The sequence below is a fragment of the Miniopterus schreibersii genome (assembly GCF_964146895.1).
Source record: "Miniopterus schreibersii genome assembly, chromosome: 7".
Lineage (NCBI taxonomy): Eukaryota > Metazoa > Chordata > Mammalia > Chiroptera > Miniopteridae > Miniopterus > Miniopterus schreibersii.
The window spans coordinates 4,541,682-4,562,303 of NC_138108.1; the positions used below are offsets into that span (position 1 = coordinate 4,541,682).

At 49.6% G+C, this 20,622-nt stretch overlaps 1 protein-coding gene across 2 annotated transcripts in view; it reads right to left on the minus strand.

The window, feature by feature from the left end:
* Positions 1-1,078: 1,078 nt before the first annotated feature.
* ARMC9 (armadillo repeat containing 9) overlaps positions 1,079-20,622 on the minus strand; it is a 74,105-nt gene continuing 54,561 nt past the window's right edge. The window contains exons 20-22 of one of the 2 annotated variants that reach the window (XM_081142780.1): positions 8,667-8,771; positions 6,779-6,894; positions 1,079-4,207 (exon numbers count right to left, since the gene is read on the minus strand). In XM_081142780.1, the coding sequence (XP_080998906.1) occupies positions 4,021-4,207; positions 6,779-6,894; positions 8,667-8,771 (408 nt within the window). In that variant the 3' untranslated portion in view covers positions 1,079-4,020. The remainder of the gene's footprint in view (positions 4,208-6,778; positions 6,895-8,666; positions 8,772-20,622) is intronic. The other variant, XM_081142781.1, reaches the window with a different exon arrangement.

Consider the following 20,622-nt stretch of genomic DNA (forward strand, 5'->3'; position numbering starts at 1 on the left):
GTTCACCTAACAGTCCCTCGGGCAGGCGGTTTATGAGTTTTCCCTCCTCCTGGTCTGACAACTGGTAACTCTCAGGTGGCAGGTCCCTTCTGCTGTGAGGTTATCAGGCAGGGTGGCTGCATTCCCCCGAGTATCCATCTGGGTATCGACCTCGGCATCTCTCCTCAGGCCTCAGAGAAATGCTCCCTCTTCCACCGTCAGAGACTGGGCCTTGAGGAGCCTTCTCAGGACACCTCCCACCCTATCTGTTTTTTTCTCTGCTGCCTGAGGCCTGGGGCACCTCCCTTGGCTGGCTGGGGGCTGCCGAGGGGGCAGGTGAGGCTCTCCCTGCTGTCCTCCTGGCAGCCACTCCCCTGGCTTGGAGTCCCTGGAGGCTGGGAGAGAGCTCAGTGGACTTCTGTTCTGGAAGCTCCTGAGGATGCTCTTTCCTGCACTGGGCTGCAAAGCCAAGAAAAGCACGTCCTGGGCCAGCCCCTGGGGACTTGTTTACTTGTGCAGCCTGGGAACCCTCTAAGCAGCCCCCGATGCACCGTACTTATAACCTGGGGTGCAGTGGGGAGTGCTTTGGCTCCAGCACGGGGAAGCGCAGGCTGGGGGCCCTGTGGTCAATGAGACATGGAATTTCACACTGGAGCACGGAGACAAGCTGAAAAGCATTTGTGTTTTTCTGAAATTCAAATTCTACTTGGTGTCCTGTATTTTTATTTGCTAAATCCGGCAGCCCCAGAGGTACGGTTCTTTCCTCCGAGTTGCCCCAGAGGCCTTCAGGTCTGAATCCCTCTGCCCACCCTCGGGGCAGGAACTATCCTAATTCCCAGGGGCAGCCTTGAGCTGAGCCTGGGGGGGGGGGGTGCCCCACCCCCATCCTGTAGACCTTCAGGGGAAGTGACAGGAGAAGGCTCCACCCCACGACACTGCCCAGCTCTCCTCAGGACGGTGACTCGGACCCCTTCTTCTCTGGCCCCACCTCCCCTCTTCTCTTTCTACAGCCCAAGGGGTCCATATCCAGCACTGCTGTGAAGTCTGGACTTGCTCCCTTAACCCTTTCAGTTTTTAAAAAAATCTCTCTAGTACCTTTGCAATGTGGACTCTGCTTTATCTTAAATATAAAAGTCTTTCCATGGTCTCCTCCAACCTGCAGCAAGGGCACAGCTCTGACTTCCCAATACCTCTCTTTTGACCCAAACAAGGAATCTGTTTCTGGTATGAAACCCAAAGGGTGGCTTTATCTGCTGGACAGTCTCTACTGAGGGCTGGGTCTGGAACTAGAACTTCAATGTCTCTGATCCATTCTTCGATGGACAACGGGCCGGCTTGTCTGTGCTTTCTGCTCAGTGGGCTTATAAGGAGGAATGAAGCTGAGCTCTCCCGAGACCCTGTATGGTTCTGGTTCAGTCACCAGATAGTGGTCACCCTTCCCTCCGCTGTAGGCCACTCTGCAGAGGTCTCCCCAGCCCCTCGGCCAGCGAGAGCTGGGAGCTGCTGGAGGGCAGCCTCTGTGTGCCCCCAAGGCTTCTGGGAGAAAGTACTGGCTTCCTCTCTGTGATCCATTTCAGACAGGGCAGGGCAATTTAGCTCCAGGGCCAGGGACAAGGCCGGTGATGCCGATATTCAAGACAGTCTTGGTGTTGGGGAACTGAGAGTAACCTTCCTCGGGCCACATCTTGGCTTTTCCTCTTGGGAACATTTCCTTCTGGCACTGTGGGGCCCAGCCCTTTGCTGAAAAAGAATTCACTTTCTCGCCCTGGCCGGTTTCTCAGTGGTTAGAGCAGTAAGACTACAGACTAAAGGATCCCGGGTTCAATTACGGTCAAGGGCATGTACCTGGGTTGCAGGCTTGATTCCCGCCCCGGTCGGGGCGTGTGCGGGAGGCAACCAATTGATGTTTTTCTCTCTCCCTTTCCCTCTCTCTGAAAAGCAACTTAGAAAAAATATCCTTGAGTGAAGATTAAAAACCACCACTTTCTGGCCTTACACTGCTGATCACGCAGTGAGGGTCCCGCAGGTTCCTGTCAGTTCCACCTTAGTGCTGACTGACACACAGGCGTGGAGGCGGCCTCCTGAGCGCACGACCGCAGGTCATGCTGGAGGGAGGCCGGATCTGGGGTGAGGCCAGGAGGCCAGGCTCAGCAGAGAGCCGTGTGTGCCAGGGGACCTGTGGGAGCGGCTGGGCGAAGCCGGGATGGGACGGGCACAAGGTGAGCGAGAACAGAGGTGGAAGAAAGAGCTGGAGAAGCAGGACTGCGCGCGGGAAGGGTCGGGGGAAGCCAGGTGAGGCTCCGGGCAGGGAAGGGACGACGCGGAAGGCAGTGGGATCGGGACGCCGCCTAGCCCGCCGCCCTCCCTCTCCTTGCCCACCGGCAGGGCGCTTGCATCGCTGAGCCTGGCCACAGCCCGCAGTCTCCCACAGCATCCCAAGCACGGAAGCCGAAGCCTGTTGGCCACCTTTCCTCATGTAGAGGCTGGGTGACAGGAGGGAGATGGCGGCAGCGAGGTCAGCTGGGGCAGGGACATTGGTCCTGGGGCGGCTGAGCCTGCACAAGCCTGAGAGAGGTAGAAGGACAGACTGTAGACCAGAAGCGGAGGGGGTCTAGGGAAACCATTAACCCGAGGCTTGGATTCTCCCAGGGAAGAACTTGTGTTAAAAGGATTTTTTAAAGTCTTCACCTGAGGATATTCTTTCTGTTGCTATTCAGAGTATGAAAGGGAGAGAAACATCGACGTGAGAGACACTTCGGTTGGCTGTGTCCCAACTGGGGCTGAGCCTGCAACAGAGGTATGTGCCGTCGGCCAGAATCGAACCCGGGACTTTTCAGTCTGTGGGCTGATGTTCCAACCACTGAGCCAAGCCGGCCAGGGCAAGTAAAAGGATTTTAAAGGGGAAGTAAAGGTGCTGGCCCGAGGCTGGGGGCAGCCTGGCAGGGCGGGTGGGCAGAGGTTGATATGACTGGTCTCTGGCAGGTGGAGGGCAAAGGGGTCAGTGTTCCTGAGTCCGCCGAGGCGGGAAGGGAGTTGGCAGATGGGGAGTCCTGAGAAAACAGGAGCAGGCAGAGGATGGGACACGTGGACTGTGGTCTCCGGTTCAGAGCGGGCCAACAGGTGCGCCTGCAGCAGGGCTTGGGACGCACAGCTGCTCTGGCCCCAGGTCGCCCATCTGGAGGGGCTGGTGAGCAGCGGCTGCCTCCGCAGGCAGGGCCCTGGCGACTGCCGGTGATCGCCAAGCTGAGTCCCTGGTGGATGCCCACTGTCTTCATCTGAGGAGTCAGAATTTGCCAGGGCCTCCAACTGTTCTTGAAAATAACAATAACGCCCACATCGCCAACATCAGCTGTCACTCAGCCCTCTGTCCACGACGACCTCCGATGTTGCCACCTGGCAATCAACAGCATGACAGAGCCAGGGCCATGCTCACAGCCAGTGCGAGACAGAGGGCCACCCTGCTGGTCATTCTGATAAAAGCAGGATGTAACTGATAAATAAGTTACCCTAAAGGCAACTTTTTGGAGGTTCCGGCCTATGGAACTTGAAACCATTTTAAACTCAATGGCACTAGGTTAAATTGGCAAAAACTGTTAGACCACCTAAAATCTCCGCCCTGGCAGCAGAAACCTTTGGATAAATTGAACCAATTACCTTTTAGTGAAGGTGTATTAGTGTTTGCAGCTCTAATAAAACATGTAAAGATGACCAAAGCTGGCGGAGCCTCTCGAACCGCTCACACAGGAGACCCTCCCCGAGTCCCCAGCAGCCTTCTTTCTCCGAGCCCTGGGGCTGGCTGGCCCGCTGCTCCGAACGCGGCCTTGGGAGCGTCTGGCCCCAGCTGCGAGCAGGGGGAACCGCTCTCAGGTGTTTCTCATGCCGGAGTCTGACCGGCTCCCCTGCTGTTTTTCCCGTCTGAATGGAGATTAGGGTCTTATCTGGCTCACATCCTTTTAATTTCCTCTTGAAAATTAAAGAAAATACTTTGTACGCTTCTGATGCAACCCATATGTATTTTTTTTGGCATCTGAAAAATACTTTTTAGAAGTCAGCAGCCCCCGGCTGCCCCCGCACGCTGCCCGGGCTATTGCACGAAGTCGACAGGCGAGGCTCCGAAGCACCGGGCTCGCCTGCCTTGCACACTGGAAGGTGGGCCCTCGGGGGGGACGGGAGGCAGCCGTTTCTGGCTCGCCGGGACGTCTGGGGGGAGACGGGATGGTCTTCCAGCCTGGAGGGTAAAATGAAAAGGAGCAATCAGCACAGAGAGCCAGGAGGGAGCTGACTGCTGACCACTTGTAGCATCGCAAACAAATACAGAGAGTGGAAGTGCCTGAAATTCTTTTGTTCAACTGCTACTAGATATTAAACCCTTTTAAGGGTATTGGCAGGAACTAGGAAGTGCTCTTACCTTGCTCATGTTAACTCTCAAAAATTTAGTGATTCGAGGCTTAGTACCTTTCTAAGACACTGTTCTATCTTTTGGCTTTGAGTGACATGGGGCATGACATTTCAACCAATTTAAGGCATAAATTTTCTGGGTTTTTTTCCTCCAAGAATGAAGCAGATAAGCCAAGAGATGCATCCAATCAGAAAAGACATGACATGTCATGCTGGCCACTGCAAAGGGAGTCAAGCAGACACAGGACTCTGCCTAGATGGAGAAAATACCGTCAGGGGAGGGTTAACCACCATTTCGTAGGGCCCACTCCTAGGACAGATGGGCACGTGCTTGCTATGATGTGTTTATCATGAAAAATTAGGGAACTATATGGAATTTAATTAAAAATGTACCTTTATTGATTTAGAGAGAGGAATAGAGGGAGAGAAAGACAGAAACATCAATGATGAAAGTCACTGATTGGCTGCCTCCTGCACGTCCCCTACTGGGGGTTGAGCCCACGATCTGAGCATGTGCCCTGACCAGGAATCGAACAGCGATCTCCTGGATCCTAGGCCGATGCTCAACCGCAATCCATGCTGACCAGCCTATCGAATCTAATTTTTAAAAATGACGATTCCATGTCCTCTTTCCCATGTCAAACAAAATGTATTTTATTACTTCCTGTTACTTCCTCCATTCAAAAATGTATTACATGGGATGGAAGGAAAAAGATATGATGTTTATATACTGGATTTACTAGTAGTTGACACTTGGCTATATTCTGGATCACAAAACCCCCTCAGATATAAATGACATTTTGTGGACAATTAGGGAATCTTGGTATACTATATAATATTATTAAATTGATATTACCTTTCTTAGGTGTGGTAATATGGTTAAGTACAGGATGTTCTAATTCTTAGGAGATGTGTGTTGAAAGTCTGCAACCTTTTTTCAAACAGTTCAGTAAAACATTATATCCATGTATATTATGCACATAGAAGGAGAGCAAGAGTGTGCAAAGCTGGCAAAATGTTAACAGCTGGAAGCTCTTCACTGCAATATTCTTTCAACTCTTCTATAGGCTAAAAAATATTGGTTTAGGTTTAAGAGAAAAAGGCATGATGTTTGTATATTACTAATTAAAAATAAAAACCCTGAAATATGAAGCACATGAGGATTAGTTTTGAAATAAAATCAAACAGATCTCAGAGTACTGATCCATGGCATGGGCCTTGATATTATAGGTCAGGTCCCAGACAGGCAACAGAACTCGGCAAGATCCAGTGCTGGGGGCTCCGGCGTCCCCAGCATCTGTGCAGGGAGCTCCACGAGAGCAGGCACTTTCTGTGTTTTGTTCGTTGCCATAGCTCCAGCATCATTACAAATTACTATGGAGTAGCCCAGCTGGCGTGGCTCATGGTTGAGCATGGACCTATGATCCAGGAGATCGAGGTTCGATTCTGGGCACATGCCAGGGTTGCAGGCTTGATCCCCAGTAGGGGTCCTGCAGGAGGCAGTCGATCAATGACTCGTCATTGATGTTTCTCTTCCCCCCCAACCCTGAAATCAATAAAGATATATTTTTAAAAAATTACTATGGAGTAAAACTGGAAAGAGCTATATTGCATAGCTATAGGGGATTTCTAAGTAAAATACGGCATATTCACTTGAAATATTTTATGGCCCTTATGTGTTGATGAATAGATGTAGGGTTTTCTTTGCCTGCTCTCTCTAATCCACTGTTTGCGCCTGTTTCTCGCTAGCATTCTCTCTCTAGACAGGAAAAGAGGCTGCCCAGACCACAGGCAATGCTTCTCTCTTGCCCACACTGGACTGCCCAGCCTGGGGCTCCCCCAGACCCCACCGGGGTCTGTCTAGGCCCCTGGTTCACCAGGGAGACCAGAGGCTCTGGGTAACCAGACTAAAGTGCTGTTTATGTAAAAGAAAGGCTACAAAGAATCAATAAAGCTTGGAGGCTAAAAATGCTTATAGTTGCTTTAAAAAGTCATCTAAATATAAGTTGATTCGGTGTCTTATCCTGTGATACTCCATCTCAACAAAGAGCCCCGTGCTACAGTGAGAGGCTGCGGCAAAGAAACAACGAATGTCCTTCCTGGAGACCTACTGTTCCTCCGGTCCTTTCCTTTGAAATCACACTGGCCCACATCAGCTCCGCCTGCAGAAAGGCGGGAAGAGGCCTGGAGATGCTGAAATCCAACCACTTCACTTCTGGGAAGAAGAGGCCTGGGGGGTGGGGACACTCAACCTCCTTAAAAAATCCCCAGAAGATAAACAATAAAGGGATAAATGCTTTCAATAGGGACATTTTATTTTGAAATTTTATATACATATACCTGACATTGCAGTTAATTAAAACAGAGCTTAAGAAAATAGATCTCTTTAGCCCAAACTTACACCGGGTACCCGTTCCTGTGGCCGCCGGGAGTGACGGGCCTGCGCAGGGGCTCGTGGCCGCCCCGCTCCACGCCGGCCGGCCCCTTCCGCCTCATCTTCCCCGTGTTGGTCATGATCTGGCGGAAGGAAGAGGAGCGGGCTGGAGGAGGCATACTGAGAGCTGGCCTAGAGGCACAACTTACTACGTTTAATAAACAATCTATAGCAATACGAGGCTTTGCAGATACATGAGGATGGATAGTGCCACAGATTATTCAAATTTCCCCCATAGGTTTGCATATTACACCATTTAGCAGTACAAATTTTAAAAAATCAAACATGGAAAAAAGGAGACAAAAACAGTTGATACAGTAACATCACATCTCTGGAGAAGAACGACTTTTGAAAGTAAGAAGGGGAAAAAGATGGACACATTTTGGTTTCGTGAAAAATTAACATTTCTGCCCTGGCCGGTGTGGCTAAGGGGTTGGAGTGTCGGCCTGCGCACCGAAGGGCTGCGGGTTCGATTCTCGGTCAAGGGCACATACCTGGGTTGCAGGTTTGATCCCTGGCCTCAGTTGGGGCACATGTGGGAGGCAAACAATTGATGTGTTTTTGAGTATGGATGAATCACTTAAAGAAATATGACATATTTATTATATAGCAGTATGAATTCTTGTAAGAAATTACAGGTACCTAATTTATCATCTATCTATCATCTATCTATCTATCTATCTATCTATCTATCTATCTATCTATCTATCTATCTATCTATCATCTATCATCTATCATCATCTATCCATTCATCCATCATCCATCCATCCACATAGAAAATAATCTGGAAGCTGAAGCAGACACTGCTAGCTGTCTACCCAATATTCATTCTCTTTGTTGACCAACAGTACTGATTTTTTTGGGCACAAAATGTGTCTACTTAAAAATACTCACCTTCTCAGACTCCCTTGAAGGGGAGCCATGCGGCCCAGTTCTGACCAGTAAAAATTATGTGGAGGTCACCAGATGGAGCTTCGGGAAAGGCACTGTAGAAGGTGGATTTGGCTGGCCTACATGTTTGACCTTCTCCCCAACTTTATCATGAATTTGTGCCAGGAGCTGCACCCAGCATCTCATGACCAAGAGACTCAAGCATGTGGATGCAGGGCTGATGCTTGGGGACAGAACTACCACGGAGCTGATGGAACTAAAGCTTCTAGGATCCAGAGGGGGCCCTAGCAATGTGCTTTTGTATGGTCATATGTTTTTGTCAAATTTGCAGAAGGATATTTTATTATTTATTATTTTTAAAAATATATCTTTATTGATTTCAGAGAGAGGAGGGGAGAGGGAGAGAGCACATCAATGATGAGTCATCATTGATCGGCTGCCTCCTGCATGCCTCTGACTGGGGATAGAGCCTGCAACCCAGGCATGTGCCCTGACCGGGAATCAAACCCTGATCTCCTGGATCCTAGGTCGATGCTCAACCGCTGAACCATGCCCGGCTGGGTGAAGGATATTTTAACTGCAATCACTTAATACTGCTGTTTTCTTCTACTCAGACTTCCCTTCTAACACATAAGGTGCACAAAAATTAAGAAGCTGGACAAGTAGGTGCTTACTACTAAGGATGGGCAGACCTTCAGGTATTATGAAGGTCTCTGGGGTGTGCCCTTTAGTTATATTCTAATCCCTCTTCTGTTCATCCTCAGGTCTCCTTGAGACAGGCAGCTAGGGCCACCATGCACTTCAGGGCCACTGGAAGCAAGCTGGCTAACATGGAACTTCTCATAAACACAGTATCGTAAGAGACCAGACCAAACCCTCATGTGTTATGGCAAACACTCAATTCATCAATGGTCCATCTCTCCTTTCTATTTCAGGACCGCCAAACCCTTCATGTGGTACTTACTCCCAAGTACTCCGTGGTCAGAAGTTTCTCGCCTGAGAGTTCTCCAAGCTGGGGCTGGATCAGCTCATCTTTGTCCAGATCAGCTTCCATGGTGTCATGGTCCTCCTGTTTCAAAGGAGACATGGGGTGAATGCTCTGGACACCTTGCCACAAGCTCCCAGAGGGGTGAGTCCCCCAGCAGGCACCTGCCACGAAATGCAAAGGCCTTAGCCCAACCACAGCTACGAATGGGTCTGTATTTCCAAGGGTCTCAGGGGCAGGCTGCCCTCTGCTCACATCTCTTCATGAGAAGCACGGCAGAATGCCAGCCCACCTCTTTAGGAAGTGGGGTACCTGCTGAACACACCCATGGCCACAGCTGGGAAGGGGTTCAATGAGATGCTCACGGTCCTGAATGTACCATGTTAACGTCCAGGTTGTGGTGTTACACTATAGTTTTGCAAGCTGTTACTATTGGATGGAACTGGGTACAGGGTACATAGGATTGTTCTATTATTTCTAACAATTGCATGTGAATATACAGTTATCTCAAAATAGAAGTTCCAACTGTAAAAAGAGAAGAGTTAAAAACAAAACAACAGCATCTATGAGATGTTATATGCCTATTTATAATCAAAGCCAGCTGAGTGATGCTCAGGGTAATCGGGGCCCTGTGGTCCTTTCCCACCCCCGGCTAGGACTTCGGAGATCACACTGTCCTTTGCGGGTTAAATAATAAAGATCAGTAGGAAATCGACCAGAGCTTCGTCTGGTGTCTGACAGAGGTACTGACTAAGGAAGGACTGTGTCCATCTGAACTCAGGCGCTGGCCTGCTGTGGAAGTGGGAAAGGGAGCTGGGTGGGCCCTGGAGGAAGCTGGCAGCCCAGTCTGGGGGTGGAGGGGGTGCCCCAGGCCATTAGGCCCTGGTGACCATGGTCCTTAAGATCATCTAACCAATCCTTCCCCTGATTCCTTGTCGTCCACTCAACACCCTGTAATTTGGCTCCTCTAAACCTGCCAACAGGAAGAGAAAGCTCTATTCTGCAAACATGAGTACCCTGTTTTATTTTCAAACTAATTTCCAGTCATTCTGGATGCCCCAGTCTTTTGTGGATTTGATTCATCTGAGTCAGTTTTCAAGGGATCTGAAGGCTCAGATTCCCGGGAGGACTGCTTCTGGGTAGGGCTGTGGGGCATGGCGGGGGGTAGGTGCAGCCCTGTCTCTCTAGGCTCATTTTAGGACACAGATAGCGCCATCTGCCATCACTGGACAGTGTCACCCAAGACAAATGGTCTTAAGGAAAGGGGATTTGACTTCTAGGTGGTCCCCAAAGGCAGACCAGAACCCGCAGGCCCAGACCATCCCAGAGCCTTTCTGACAGGCGGCCTGTCTCACTGGGGGCAGGGGCCGCATGGACTCTCACCAGCGCACATCGGAGAGCATTTATGTGGCGCCTCTGATAGAACCATCAGGAGCCCTCCTTCCACTTCCATAGCACCTTCCATCTTAACTCTCACGATGACTCTCTGGATTCTTCCATTATTTTGTCTGACATGGAAACCGAGCCCAAGACAAGTGACAAGTCCATGGTGACAGCCTGGCCTGGGGGCACCCTCTTTCTGCCCAGATCTTTCTGGCTCGCCCCCCTTGGGGCCCTGTAGAGGCCTGTTTCTGAGGAGGCCCAGGCAGACTCGCTGGGTTTTCCGAGGCCTAAGGGTCCCCAGTGCCTAGCTGAGGTTGAGCTCAAGGCAGACAGCACAGAGAGGAGGCCGCAGCAGCATTCTGGAGTCCACGGTCTCACCCGCCGTTCTCTTCCCATCCCGTCTAATCAGAGAATCCAGGCTGGTCCTCCCTGGAACACCGGGTTCATGGTCAATCTAACCCCCAGTCCTGGCTCATTCACCACAGCCAGGGCAGCTGCCTTCTCCTGCTGCGGCTTCACCTGAGCAGGCAGCTCAGCCAAGTGCTAGCTACGCACCATCCTGAATTTCCACTTAGGGACCCTCAGGTCAGTGCTGGGACAGCCAGGTAAGATTTATACTGCGGCCTTGGTGCAGAGTTCAGTTTACTAAATTATCAACACCTCAGTGATCAAATAGTGTGTGTAGTGTATGATTATTTCAGGAAAATGACAGCCCCTAGTGAACAAAAGCAGTGGCTCTGTGGTCAGAGTGAGTGGCAGGTGCTCTGGGCAGTGGGGTCGTATTTCAGCCCTTTTCCAGGGAGTGAAGCCGTGGCGGCACCCATTGGAAATGGGTATATGAATCACGATTTCACAGAGGCATTGGTGACCTGCCACTTCCTTGCCAGGATGGAATCTGAAACGCTAAGAAACAAAGCAAACGTCTACATGCCATTTCAATGGGAAATAAATGGTCACTGGCTAACCTCAGTCCAGGCTGGCAAAAGTACTTTAGCCTGGACGACAAATACATGTGCAAGACAGTCTCTGCAGGTCAGCCTATCGACATACAAACTGGTGACCACAGTGTATCCGACCCTTTACTGAGAGCGGACTCCCACTGCAGCTCAGTGTTAAGTGTAAGGCTAGGGAAAGGACCAGGTGCCAGAGCCGTCCACTCATGACTGTTTTTGGGGAATTGGCTGGCTTTGCCACCGCTTCTCTACTGGCAAAGCACAGGCAAATACATTGGTGCTTTCAAGACTATCATGTTAATGTCAGATGCATAAATGTAAGAAAACGGATGTGAAAGTCACTCTTCAGTGGATGGTTCCTGGTTAAGACGGTTTCATCCTGAGGCTCTACCTTGGAAGCCGCAGTTCTTGTCAGTGCCTAGGTTTCTCCATCCCGCCAATGAGGTCGTCTTGCTGACTCCTTTAAAATCATGGCTTACTGATGGAGAAAATGTGCTAAGTTCTCTGATTTTGAAAGTCCGTATGCTGTATAGATATAAGCAAGTCACTGTCATCGTTTTCCTAAGAAACACTAATATCAGCAAAAAGGACATGGAGGCCTCGTCCAGGCTCCCGAGACGCAAGGAGCGGCGGTAAACTGAGCTGGGCCAGCGGGGCTGGAAAGTGCAATTTAACAAAGACACGCAAGAGCCGAATTCAATCCTATTCAATCCGCTTCCAGCGACCCGGGCGGCGGAGGCGCGAGGTGCGGTGGCGGGAGGTGTGAGCAGAGAGCGGCTGAGAACCCGGCCCGCTGACGGCAGCGCTCTGGCCAAGGGGGTTGGAACAATGGGGGATGTGCAGGAACCTTCTGCGGTGGGCACGCCGGGGACACAGTGGGCGACACTTCCCGTGAGCACTCTGCCTGGCAGAGGCGGCGCCCTCGGTCCTCGCTCCGCAGCTTGGGCGGGAAGGAGCTTACGCCTCCCTCAAGGGCGGGCAGCCCGGCGATGCCCCCGGTGCCCCAGGCCCGGGCAGGCGTGAAACCCCCGCCACTCGCTAACTTTTCCCAGCTCTTGAGTTCCAAGCTAAACATATTTGGCAACCCACTTAGTGAAGGAAGTAGGTGAGGGATACGGAACAAATGCCTCCTTAGGGTGGGGTTTTAAATGCCACTGTGGGAAGGAATTTTACTAAAATTACTGGCCTTTATGCGCTCCGGCGGGAGTCAGATTACAGAAGGCAAAGCTTGGGGGTAACCGATTACTTCAAGAAACGAAGAACCCTCGCAGAAAAGGCACCCGAGGTGACACGAACTGAGGTGTTCTAATGCGAGGCTTCCCCACGGCAGCTCGGTGACCTTATGACACAAGATGCTTAACTGGAGGCTTTAGATACATAATACTCCAGACAAACCAGATTCTAAGCAATTGGCCTGAAAATAAAACTAAGGTTAACCACTAAATGCATTTGAAAACTCAGATTCTTACAGATATAACGCAGAGAGCAGAATGTATTCAAGTGGTTTTATATATGACAAGTAAAAGTATCAAGTGTGTTTTCCACTTAAAATAATTATAAGACTGCTACCAACAGTTTAAATTTGAGACACCTTAGAACATGGAACCGTAAACCTCACTCTTTGTAAAAATCAGGGGAAACGCTCCGCACAGGAGAGGAAGGGTGGACAAGGGACTGGGCAGGCGGCACAGTGAACGTTTCCCTGAGGAACGGACCATGTCCCTTTCGCATCTTTCTGGGAGTGTGGGCCCAGGGCTGCGGACGGAGCAGGTCCCGAGTCCTTGAGGACGCGCAGTGATGCTGAGACGTCGTTCCAGACAGCAACCTCTCCATTCACAAAACACATCAGGGTGGCAATGGCTGGTCTACCCACCAGCCCAGCTCGGGAAATAACCACAGGATAGAAACCAGAAAAACCCCAAGACCTTTACTTCTTTGGCTCTTCTACCCCATGGCTTTAGCTGCTTAATTTGCCTGCTCAAATGTTTTCTGAAGTTTAAGTGAAAACAGCAAGATATGCGGTGATAATGGCAAAATGCTCTGTGAAAAGCCAAGCTTATTAAAATACGTAAGACACAGACTCGGAGACCTGGAGGCTCAGCAGGACCGGAGTCAGGGACAGCAGCAAGCTCTGGTGGGAGGGAGGGAGGGAGGAAGCAGCCTCACAGCGGCGTCTGGACACCATGCATTTCAAGGGCAAGAGGACTTGTGGTCGCTTCAAACAGGGGTCATGGAAGAAGAGACTCGGGGACTAGGTGTGCCCCCCAACCCTGAGTGAGGAGGGGTGGGGCTAGCTAACAAGAAACCTCCAACCAGAACTGCAAACCCACCCCTGACACATGAAGGTGTTTTCTTATGTTGGCAAGGACGTCATGAGGAAAAACAATTAATTAGTAAACCATGCACGTTCTGGAACGTCTAGATGAACCTCACTGTCCTCAGAGTCTGGATGAAGCAGGTTTGAACAGTAAGAATTGGCTAATTTCTCAAGCTCCTGGGTGTAGGAGGGTAATAGGGGAGAGCAGGGATCTGAATTTGGTTTTTCAGGAAAAGCCTCACAGGCCGGCTGTCACCAGACGTCTGCACTGGGAGCAGCCTCCCTCTGCTCCTTTACCCACGGAGGGTGTCCGACTTCTCTTCTCCCCGATCTTCATCCCCAGATCCAGCCTGACTGTCCGCCAGCCTCGGCTCCAGCTCTGGCCAGCAGCACCAGGGGCCTCTGCCCCAGCACACCTCGGCCTGCATCTGCCTAGTCCGCCCCCAGGTTGTGATGATGATGTTAAAACTCAAGGCTGACACACATGCTTCTTTCATGACAACCACCTGATGAGTGGGTACAGAGAGGCTCCTATGCTGGGCCCTATCTGTTCCCTGTCACCTTGGACTTAGGAGGGCACAGACACATGACCAGATGCACTGTTCTTCAGGGCACACATGCCACCATTTGACATATTATATTTCTACTGGCTTATTTGTTTGAGGTCTGCTTTCTCCTGATAGAATATCTATTTTACTTATTGCTATGTCCCCAGGGCCCAAAATAGTGCCTGAAGTTTCCAGCAGTAGGAACATGAGGGGCCAGGCAAGTTCCCTCTACAGAAATCAAGCGTGACAGATTCCTTAAAAACAATCACTTCAGGACACTGGAATCTGACCAATGGCGAGAACAGCTTGAGAAGTGTCTGCTCACCGGGGCAGAGCTACTGAAATTGGGCAAGAATGGTGCATTCATGGTCCCTGTGCCTGGGCAAGTTCCCAGCTATTTTAGGCAGGAAAACCCACAGCTGTACCAGCTGAAGGTGCGGACTTGGTAGAGGACAAGCAGCAGAGCAGCTAGAAACTGGGGGGGGAGGGGGGGGTCTCTGGAAGCAAGACAGCCGTGGGAGGACTGTGATGATAAACCCCCTGCACCCGGGACAGGCTGCTAAAGTACAGAGAACCCCAGGGAGCCCCAAGGAAATGAAAAGCTTGGGGAAACTTGCAGATTCCCTGCACTTTTCAATGTATTCCTCAGCCCCCACATAGTTCAAGTGGCAGAGGTGGGAACCTTACTGGCCTGAGGAATGTAAACAATCTCTGCCCAGATCTCTTGACAGTAAAACTATGTGGGGAGCCCTGAAGGGCGGGGAGATGAAAAGCAGAGACACCCAGTTGCCTACCACAGCGGAGAGAATTTCACAGACAGAGCTCAGGCAAGCTAACTGCGTGCTAAAACAGAACAGCACCACTCAGCAGACCACAACAAACCCAGGATCGCTACGACATAGTCCACGATGCCTGCTTTTCAAACCAAGGCATCATTAGACATAGCCAAGAAACATGGAAAAATAAAGCAGCCAGTAGAACCAGCTTTGAGTGGGCCCAGATGTTGGTTTTAGGAGACAAGCACCTATTATCAAAATGTTTAAAGAATTACAGAGAAACGTGCTCAAGGGTTAACGGAAAACACACTAAAAATTAGTGAAAAACAGGAAATGTCAACTGGGAAATGGATACCCTGAAAAGGAACCAAATGGGGATTCGAGAGCTGAGAATAAAATAGCTGAAATGAAACTTTAGTGGATTTTGCTCAGCAGCGAACAGGAGACCCCAGAAGCATCAGCTAACCAGAAGATGGATCAACAGGCAGTAACAGGCTCAAAGGCCAGACTAGAGAAACACTGAAGAGAGGGAAGCCAGCCTCAGAGCTGCTGTACAGCAGCGAGTATTCTAAAGTATGCCACAGGGCAGGAAAATACTTGAATAAAGAATGGATGAACACTTCCAAATCTGGTGAAAAACTGTAACTTACAGACCCAAGAAGCTCAATGAACCCTAAAAAGGATAAATACAAAGAAAGCCACACCTAGGCACATCAAATTGCTGGCAGCCAAAACTGTATCTTAAAGAGAATTTTAAGTAACAAGAGAAAGACAACTCATCACATACAGGGAAACAATGATAAGTGACAAACAACGGCTAGATTCTCCTCAGAAGCAGTGGGCGCCGGAAGACAACAGAGTGACACATCCACAGGGTTAGAGAAAACCTGTTGACCAGGAGGTCTAACTGCAGTGAAGGTGTCCTTCAAAAACGGTGAGACAGAGACAGCTCCAGATTTTAAAAAGCGAGAGACTCTGTTGTTAACAGAACTGAAAGACCAGAAGTGCTAAAGGTGGTGCTTCGGGCGAAAGGGAAATGACCTCAGATGGTAGCTTCACACAGGAAGAAACGGAGAGCAGGGGATTGGTAAACACGTGTGCGGATACACAGGTATATTCTTTTCTCAAATTTCTTTAAGACATATCACTTTTTTTTTTTTTTTTAATTTAGAGAATAGTTTATTGATTTTTAGAAGGAGAGGAAGGGAGAAGAGAAAAACACTGGCTGCCTCCTGCATGCCCCCTACTGGGGATCGAGCCTGCAACCCGGGCATGTGTCCTGACTGGTAATCGAACCAGTGACATCTGGGTGCATGGGATGACACCCAACCAAAGGACCCACACTGGCCAGGGCAAGACATATCACTGTTTAAAGCAAAAACTTATAACACGGGCTTGATAATAAATATAAATGCAGCACTAATGGCAACAAGAGCACAAAAGAGGAATAGAAATGGAGCCACACTGGTGCAAAGTTCTTCTGTTTTACTGGAAACAGCTCTGTATTAACTTGAAGTGGATTGTGATAAGTAAAAACTGCATATTGTAATCCCTAGAACCAACTTAAAAAAAAAAAGGCAAATACTGCTAAAAAGATGAGTAATTAAAATGATGTATTAAAAATATCTGTTTAATACAAAAGAAGGCAGAAGGAACAGAGGAAAAAATGCATGAGATAAACAGAAATCAGATGGCAAATAGCAGAATTAAACCCAACCACACAAATTATTACACTAAATATTTATCTCACACCATACACAAAAATTAACTAAGAATGATCCTAGATCTAAATTAAGAGCTAAAGCAACAGAACTCTTAAGAGAGGAACATGGAGCGAGTCTCTGCAATGTTGACTTAGGCCAGTGGCCATCGACTGGGGATGACTTTGCCTCCCTGGAACGTTTAGCAATGTCTGGAAACATTTTGGTTATCGTGACTCTGGGGTGGGGCAGATAATATTGGCGTCTCCTGGGTGGAGGCCAGGGATGCTGTTAAACACCCTACAGTGTACAGACAGCCCCACCACAAAGAATTATCCAGCCAAAATGGCAACAGTGCCAAAGTGGATAACTCTGGGTAGGGCTAGGGGAATGCACTTAGGTATAAGGATTTATCAAACAGGTCAAAATTAGGAATATATATGCCTCACTACCAAAAAGCACTATTATTCTAAAAATCTGTGATGATAGGAAAAAGCCATGCACTGCTTTGGTATTTGTAAAAAGTTAGATAAGAAAAGGTTTACTGTAGAGCACTGGTCGACCATTTCTGCATCTGCTTCCATGGAAACAGATGCTGGACAATAAGGTGTGTAAATGCCTGAGAATCACCAGGTGTCCCCGAGGCCTCACCTTGTTTTGGGCCGTCCGACGTCTGTTCCCATAGAAACCGCAGTGGAAATGGGGGCAGTGGCCGTGAGTCAGCCTGTTGGGCAGCTCAACACAGCCAGGGTCTGAGAGTGCAGGAGCCGTGCTACAGAAATTAATGAATTTAGAACCAGGAAAAAGGCAAAAGCTTTAATTGGGAACACTGTTTTTTTATGGACATGGTTAAATAATGGAAAGGCCCAACAAGTGATGCAGACATAAGACAGACGGTTCTTTGCCAATTAGGTAATGGAATTAAAAGTGTGTCCGCCCATGCCAAGCAAGCTGACCACGGCGGGGCCAGCAGAGCAGAGCGGTTCCGGGAGAGCAGCTCACCCGTGGCTCTCTGCACCCGGACCAGCTTTGGGTGGGTCAGCACCTCACAGGTTATGTATGAAGGTGGCCAAAGGGAAAGGAGGCGTGGCCCAAGCTCTCAGCAATGTCAAGGGCACCCGAGGGAGGCCTGCTCAGACACTGGCTGGTTCCGGGTCCCACCATCTTCTGTTCCAGCCAGGGGACGATATGTACCCTCCTCACAAAATCAAGTTTCACCCTACACAGTCACGTGTCCACCCCAAGGCCGTGTTCCCCACCTGCTACAGGCATCGCCATCCTCCCAACTCTCTGGGGTCCAAGGTTCCAGCCTCCAGTGCTCAGGGCAGGCCTGCCAGTTACCCATTCCTGCAGGGTTTCCCTCCAGGAGCCACTGCAGAGTATCTCCCTGCCCTGGCCACGGGCATCACCACTCTCCCTGGAGCGTGCTGTGGGAGGGCAGGCACGCAACTCGGACACCTGCCTGGGTTTGAACCTCAGTTCCCCCAATTACTGCCCCTGTGACAAGTTTCTGAACCTCTCTAAATTTTGGTTTCTCATCCAAAAATAAGGCAAAAAATAGAACCCACTCAACAAAAGTGCCATGAGGAATAAAAGGAGGGGAGCTCATTAAGCTCTGGCCCTGGGGTGCACACAGCAAGCACTGCTAGGTGTTCCTAAGCTTCCCCGGTCTTCAGTTAAGTTGAACACCTACACCAGATGAATCTTCTGAAGGCATAGCCCTGTTGGAATTCCTCCCAGGCTCACAAATACTCAGTGTCCTCCATTTTCTGCAGTTTGGCTCCAGGTCACCTTTCCAACCTTGTCTCCCCCGGCTCCACTCTGCACGCCCCAAGCCGGGGCCAAGGTGAACCATCCTGGGTTGGTGTCAGGCCCGTGCTCCCAGCTCATGGCGTTCCTCGGCTGGGACGCCCACCCTCTCTGCCATTGAGATCTGGGAACTAATAACTCTAACACTCTCTAATTTGCTAAGTTTTTAAATAAAAATCCCTTTTGAGAGACTTTGGCCTTTATCAGTTGGGGTGAGCATGAAGGGGATCAGTGTGAATCTGTGGTCAGATGACTAGCATGAGGATGGCAGGGTGTCCCAGCCCTGGAACCCAGCAGCAGCAATGACAGGAGGAAGGAGGCAGGAAAATCACAGGGAGGGCCTGAGACCTTGTGAGGTCCCTGAGCTTTAGGCCGGCAGAGTCTGTTTGAGGGAGAAGAGGGAGGTGAGGCTGAGCGTCGGGCAGGCCAGGCTGGGAGCCTCGTGAATGAATCCTGTCTTTCATTTCCTCTATTCTGATGCTCTGACAGCTGGGCCTTCCTGACCCTGGGAGGACCACCTTTCCCAGGACTAGCCAATTCCTTGAGATAGTAAACAACTCACTGGGGAGCACACCTTTCAAATGCAAACCAACCAACCCAGAGCCCACACCCAACCACCCCACCCAAACACCCGGCTCACACTCAGGGCATTATCCACCTGCCCTAATCACCCCAGGGACATGGGTCTACCCAGAGCCCACTGAAACTATTCAGACTAGTCCAACCTAAACCAGCTCACCCTGTCTGGCCCACTCCTTACTGCAGAAACCACAGTAATGGCTGTTGGCTACCTTGCCCTCTCTTTCTGTCTCCCAACCGACTCTGGTGCTTCCCTGTGCAGCCCCTGGGACATGGCGTGCCCGCCCCTCCCGGGAACTGTAACGAACTAGCTCTTCAAAGCCAATGGTCTTCTGATGGGTTAGCCTTACTGACCCTCACATTTTCGGTTAATACACTGTATTTCACAACACCTGGGGCTCTCTCTGGCACCCGTGCTTTCACCAGAGCCAGAGCACAGAGGGGTGCTGGGTGCAGGGACACCTTAGGGTGGTTCTCTGCAGCCAGGCACCGTGGGCCTGAACCTGCGACAGTATCAGTGTATAATCACCGTGACAGCAATAATGGGAGCTAACATTCACCAAGGGCGGCAATGTCCCAGGAGCTGGGCCAAGTGCTTTGATGTTGATTATCCTCAGTGAAGCCAGATTCAGTCCTACTGCCTGAGCTGCCCTTTCTTTGCATACTGTGCCCATGCAGGGCCTGGTACTGGTAAATGCACCCAAAGAGAGCATCATACTAAGTTTTACCTTGAAAAGTACTGACATGGAATTTTTTAAAGGAACAAGACCCGGCCCCGGCCGGGTGGCTCAGTTGGCTGAAGCATCGTTTTGTCCACCAAAAGGCTGCAGGTTCAATTCCCGGTCAGGGCACATACCTAGGTTGTGGGTTTGACCCCTGGCCAGGGAGCGTATGGGAGGCAACTGATCGATGTTTCTCTCACATGGATGTTTCTCTCTCTCTCTCTCCTTTCCTTTCTCTCTTAAAAAAACAAAACAAAACAAAACAACCACATCCTTGGTAAGAATTAAAAAAAAAAAAGGACAAGACCCAGCTTTAGGAAATGTGGTTAAGACAAAAGAAAACGTCCAGGCCTCCTGTGTCATAGTCAACAAGTCACGTGAGAGGGTCACTGGGCCTGAGTCTTCCGCAGCCACCTGGCGGGTCAATGGCAGACCCACCCACCAGCTGTCCTCCTCGTACCTGACCAGCTTCCCTTCCTCAGAAATGCACATAAGCCACTGGGCCAGGTGGAAGGGGTGGAGGCAGGAGAACCGATCAGACAAAATAAAGTAAAACTAATTCCAGCCACTAGAAAAGATGAAAAATCATCATATCTATTTTATAAAGAGAAAATGTTGATACCCAAACTCATAAACATTGTATACAACAAAAGTGTAAACCAATGGTTCTCAAAGTGTGGTCTGGGAGACTTTGGGGGCCTCAAGACTCATTCAGGAGGTTTATAAAGTCTAAACTATGTTCACAATAATGTATTATTACATATCAGATATAATAGATGTATATATTTTATATAATTACACAACATAAAATAATACATAACTATTTTGATGTAATAAGACCTGTCTTTTTCATTCTTATCTAATGAGGTTGTCTAAAGGCCGCGTGACCAGCGACGCCACAACTTGGATCGCTAATGTAGTGTATGCCTGAGTATCCCTGTATTTTCTAGATTTTCATAGCTGAATTTGTTCTCAATAATTCTACTGTGCTTTTCCTGTCTATCTTTAGTCATATCTATTACTGATATGCTTCATTATCACCCAATAAATCCTTATTTTGAAATCTTGAAGTTTTCCTTTCTCCTGCAGAAACAGGCTAGAAGTACACTTATTGCTTTATTTTGCAATGGTAGTTTAAAAAATATATA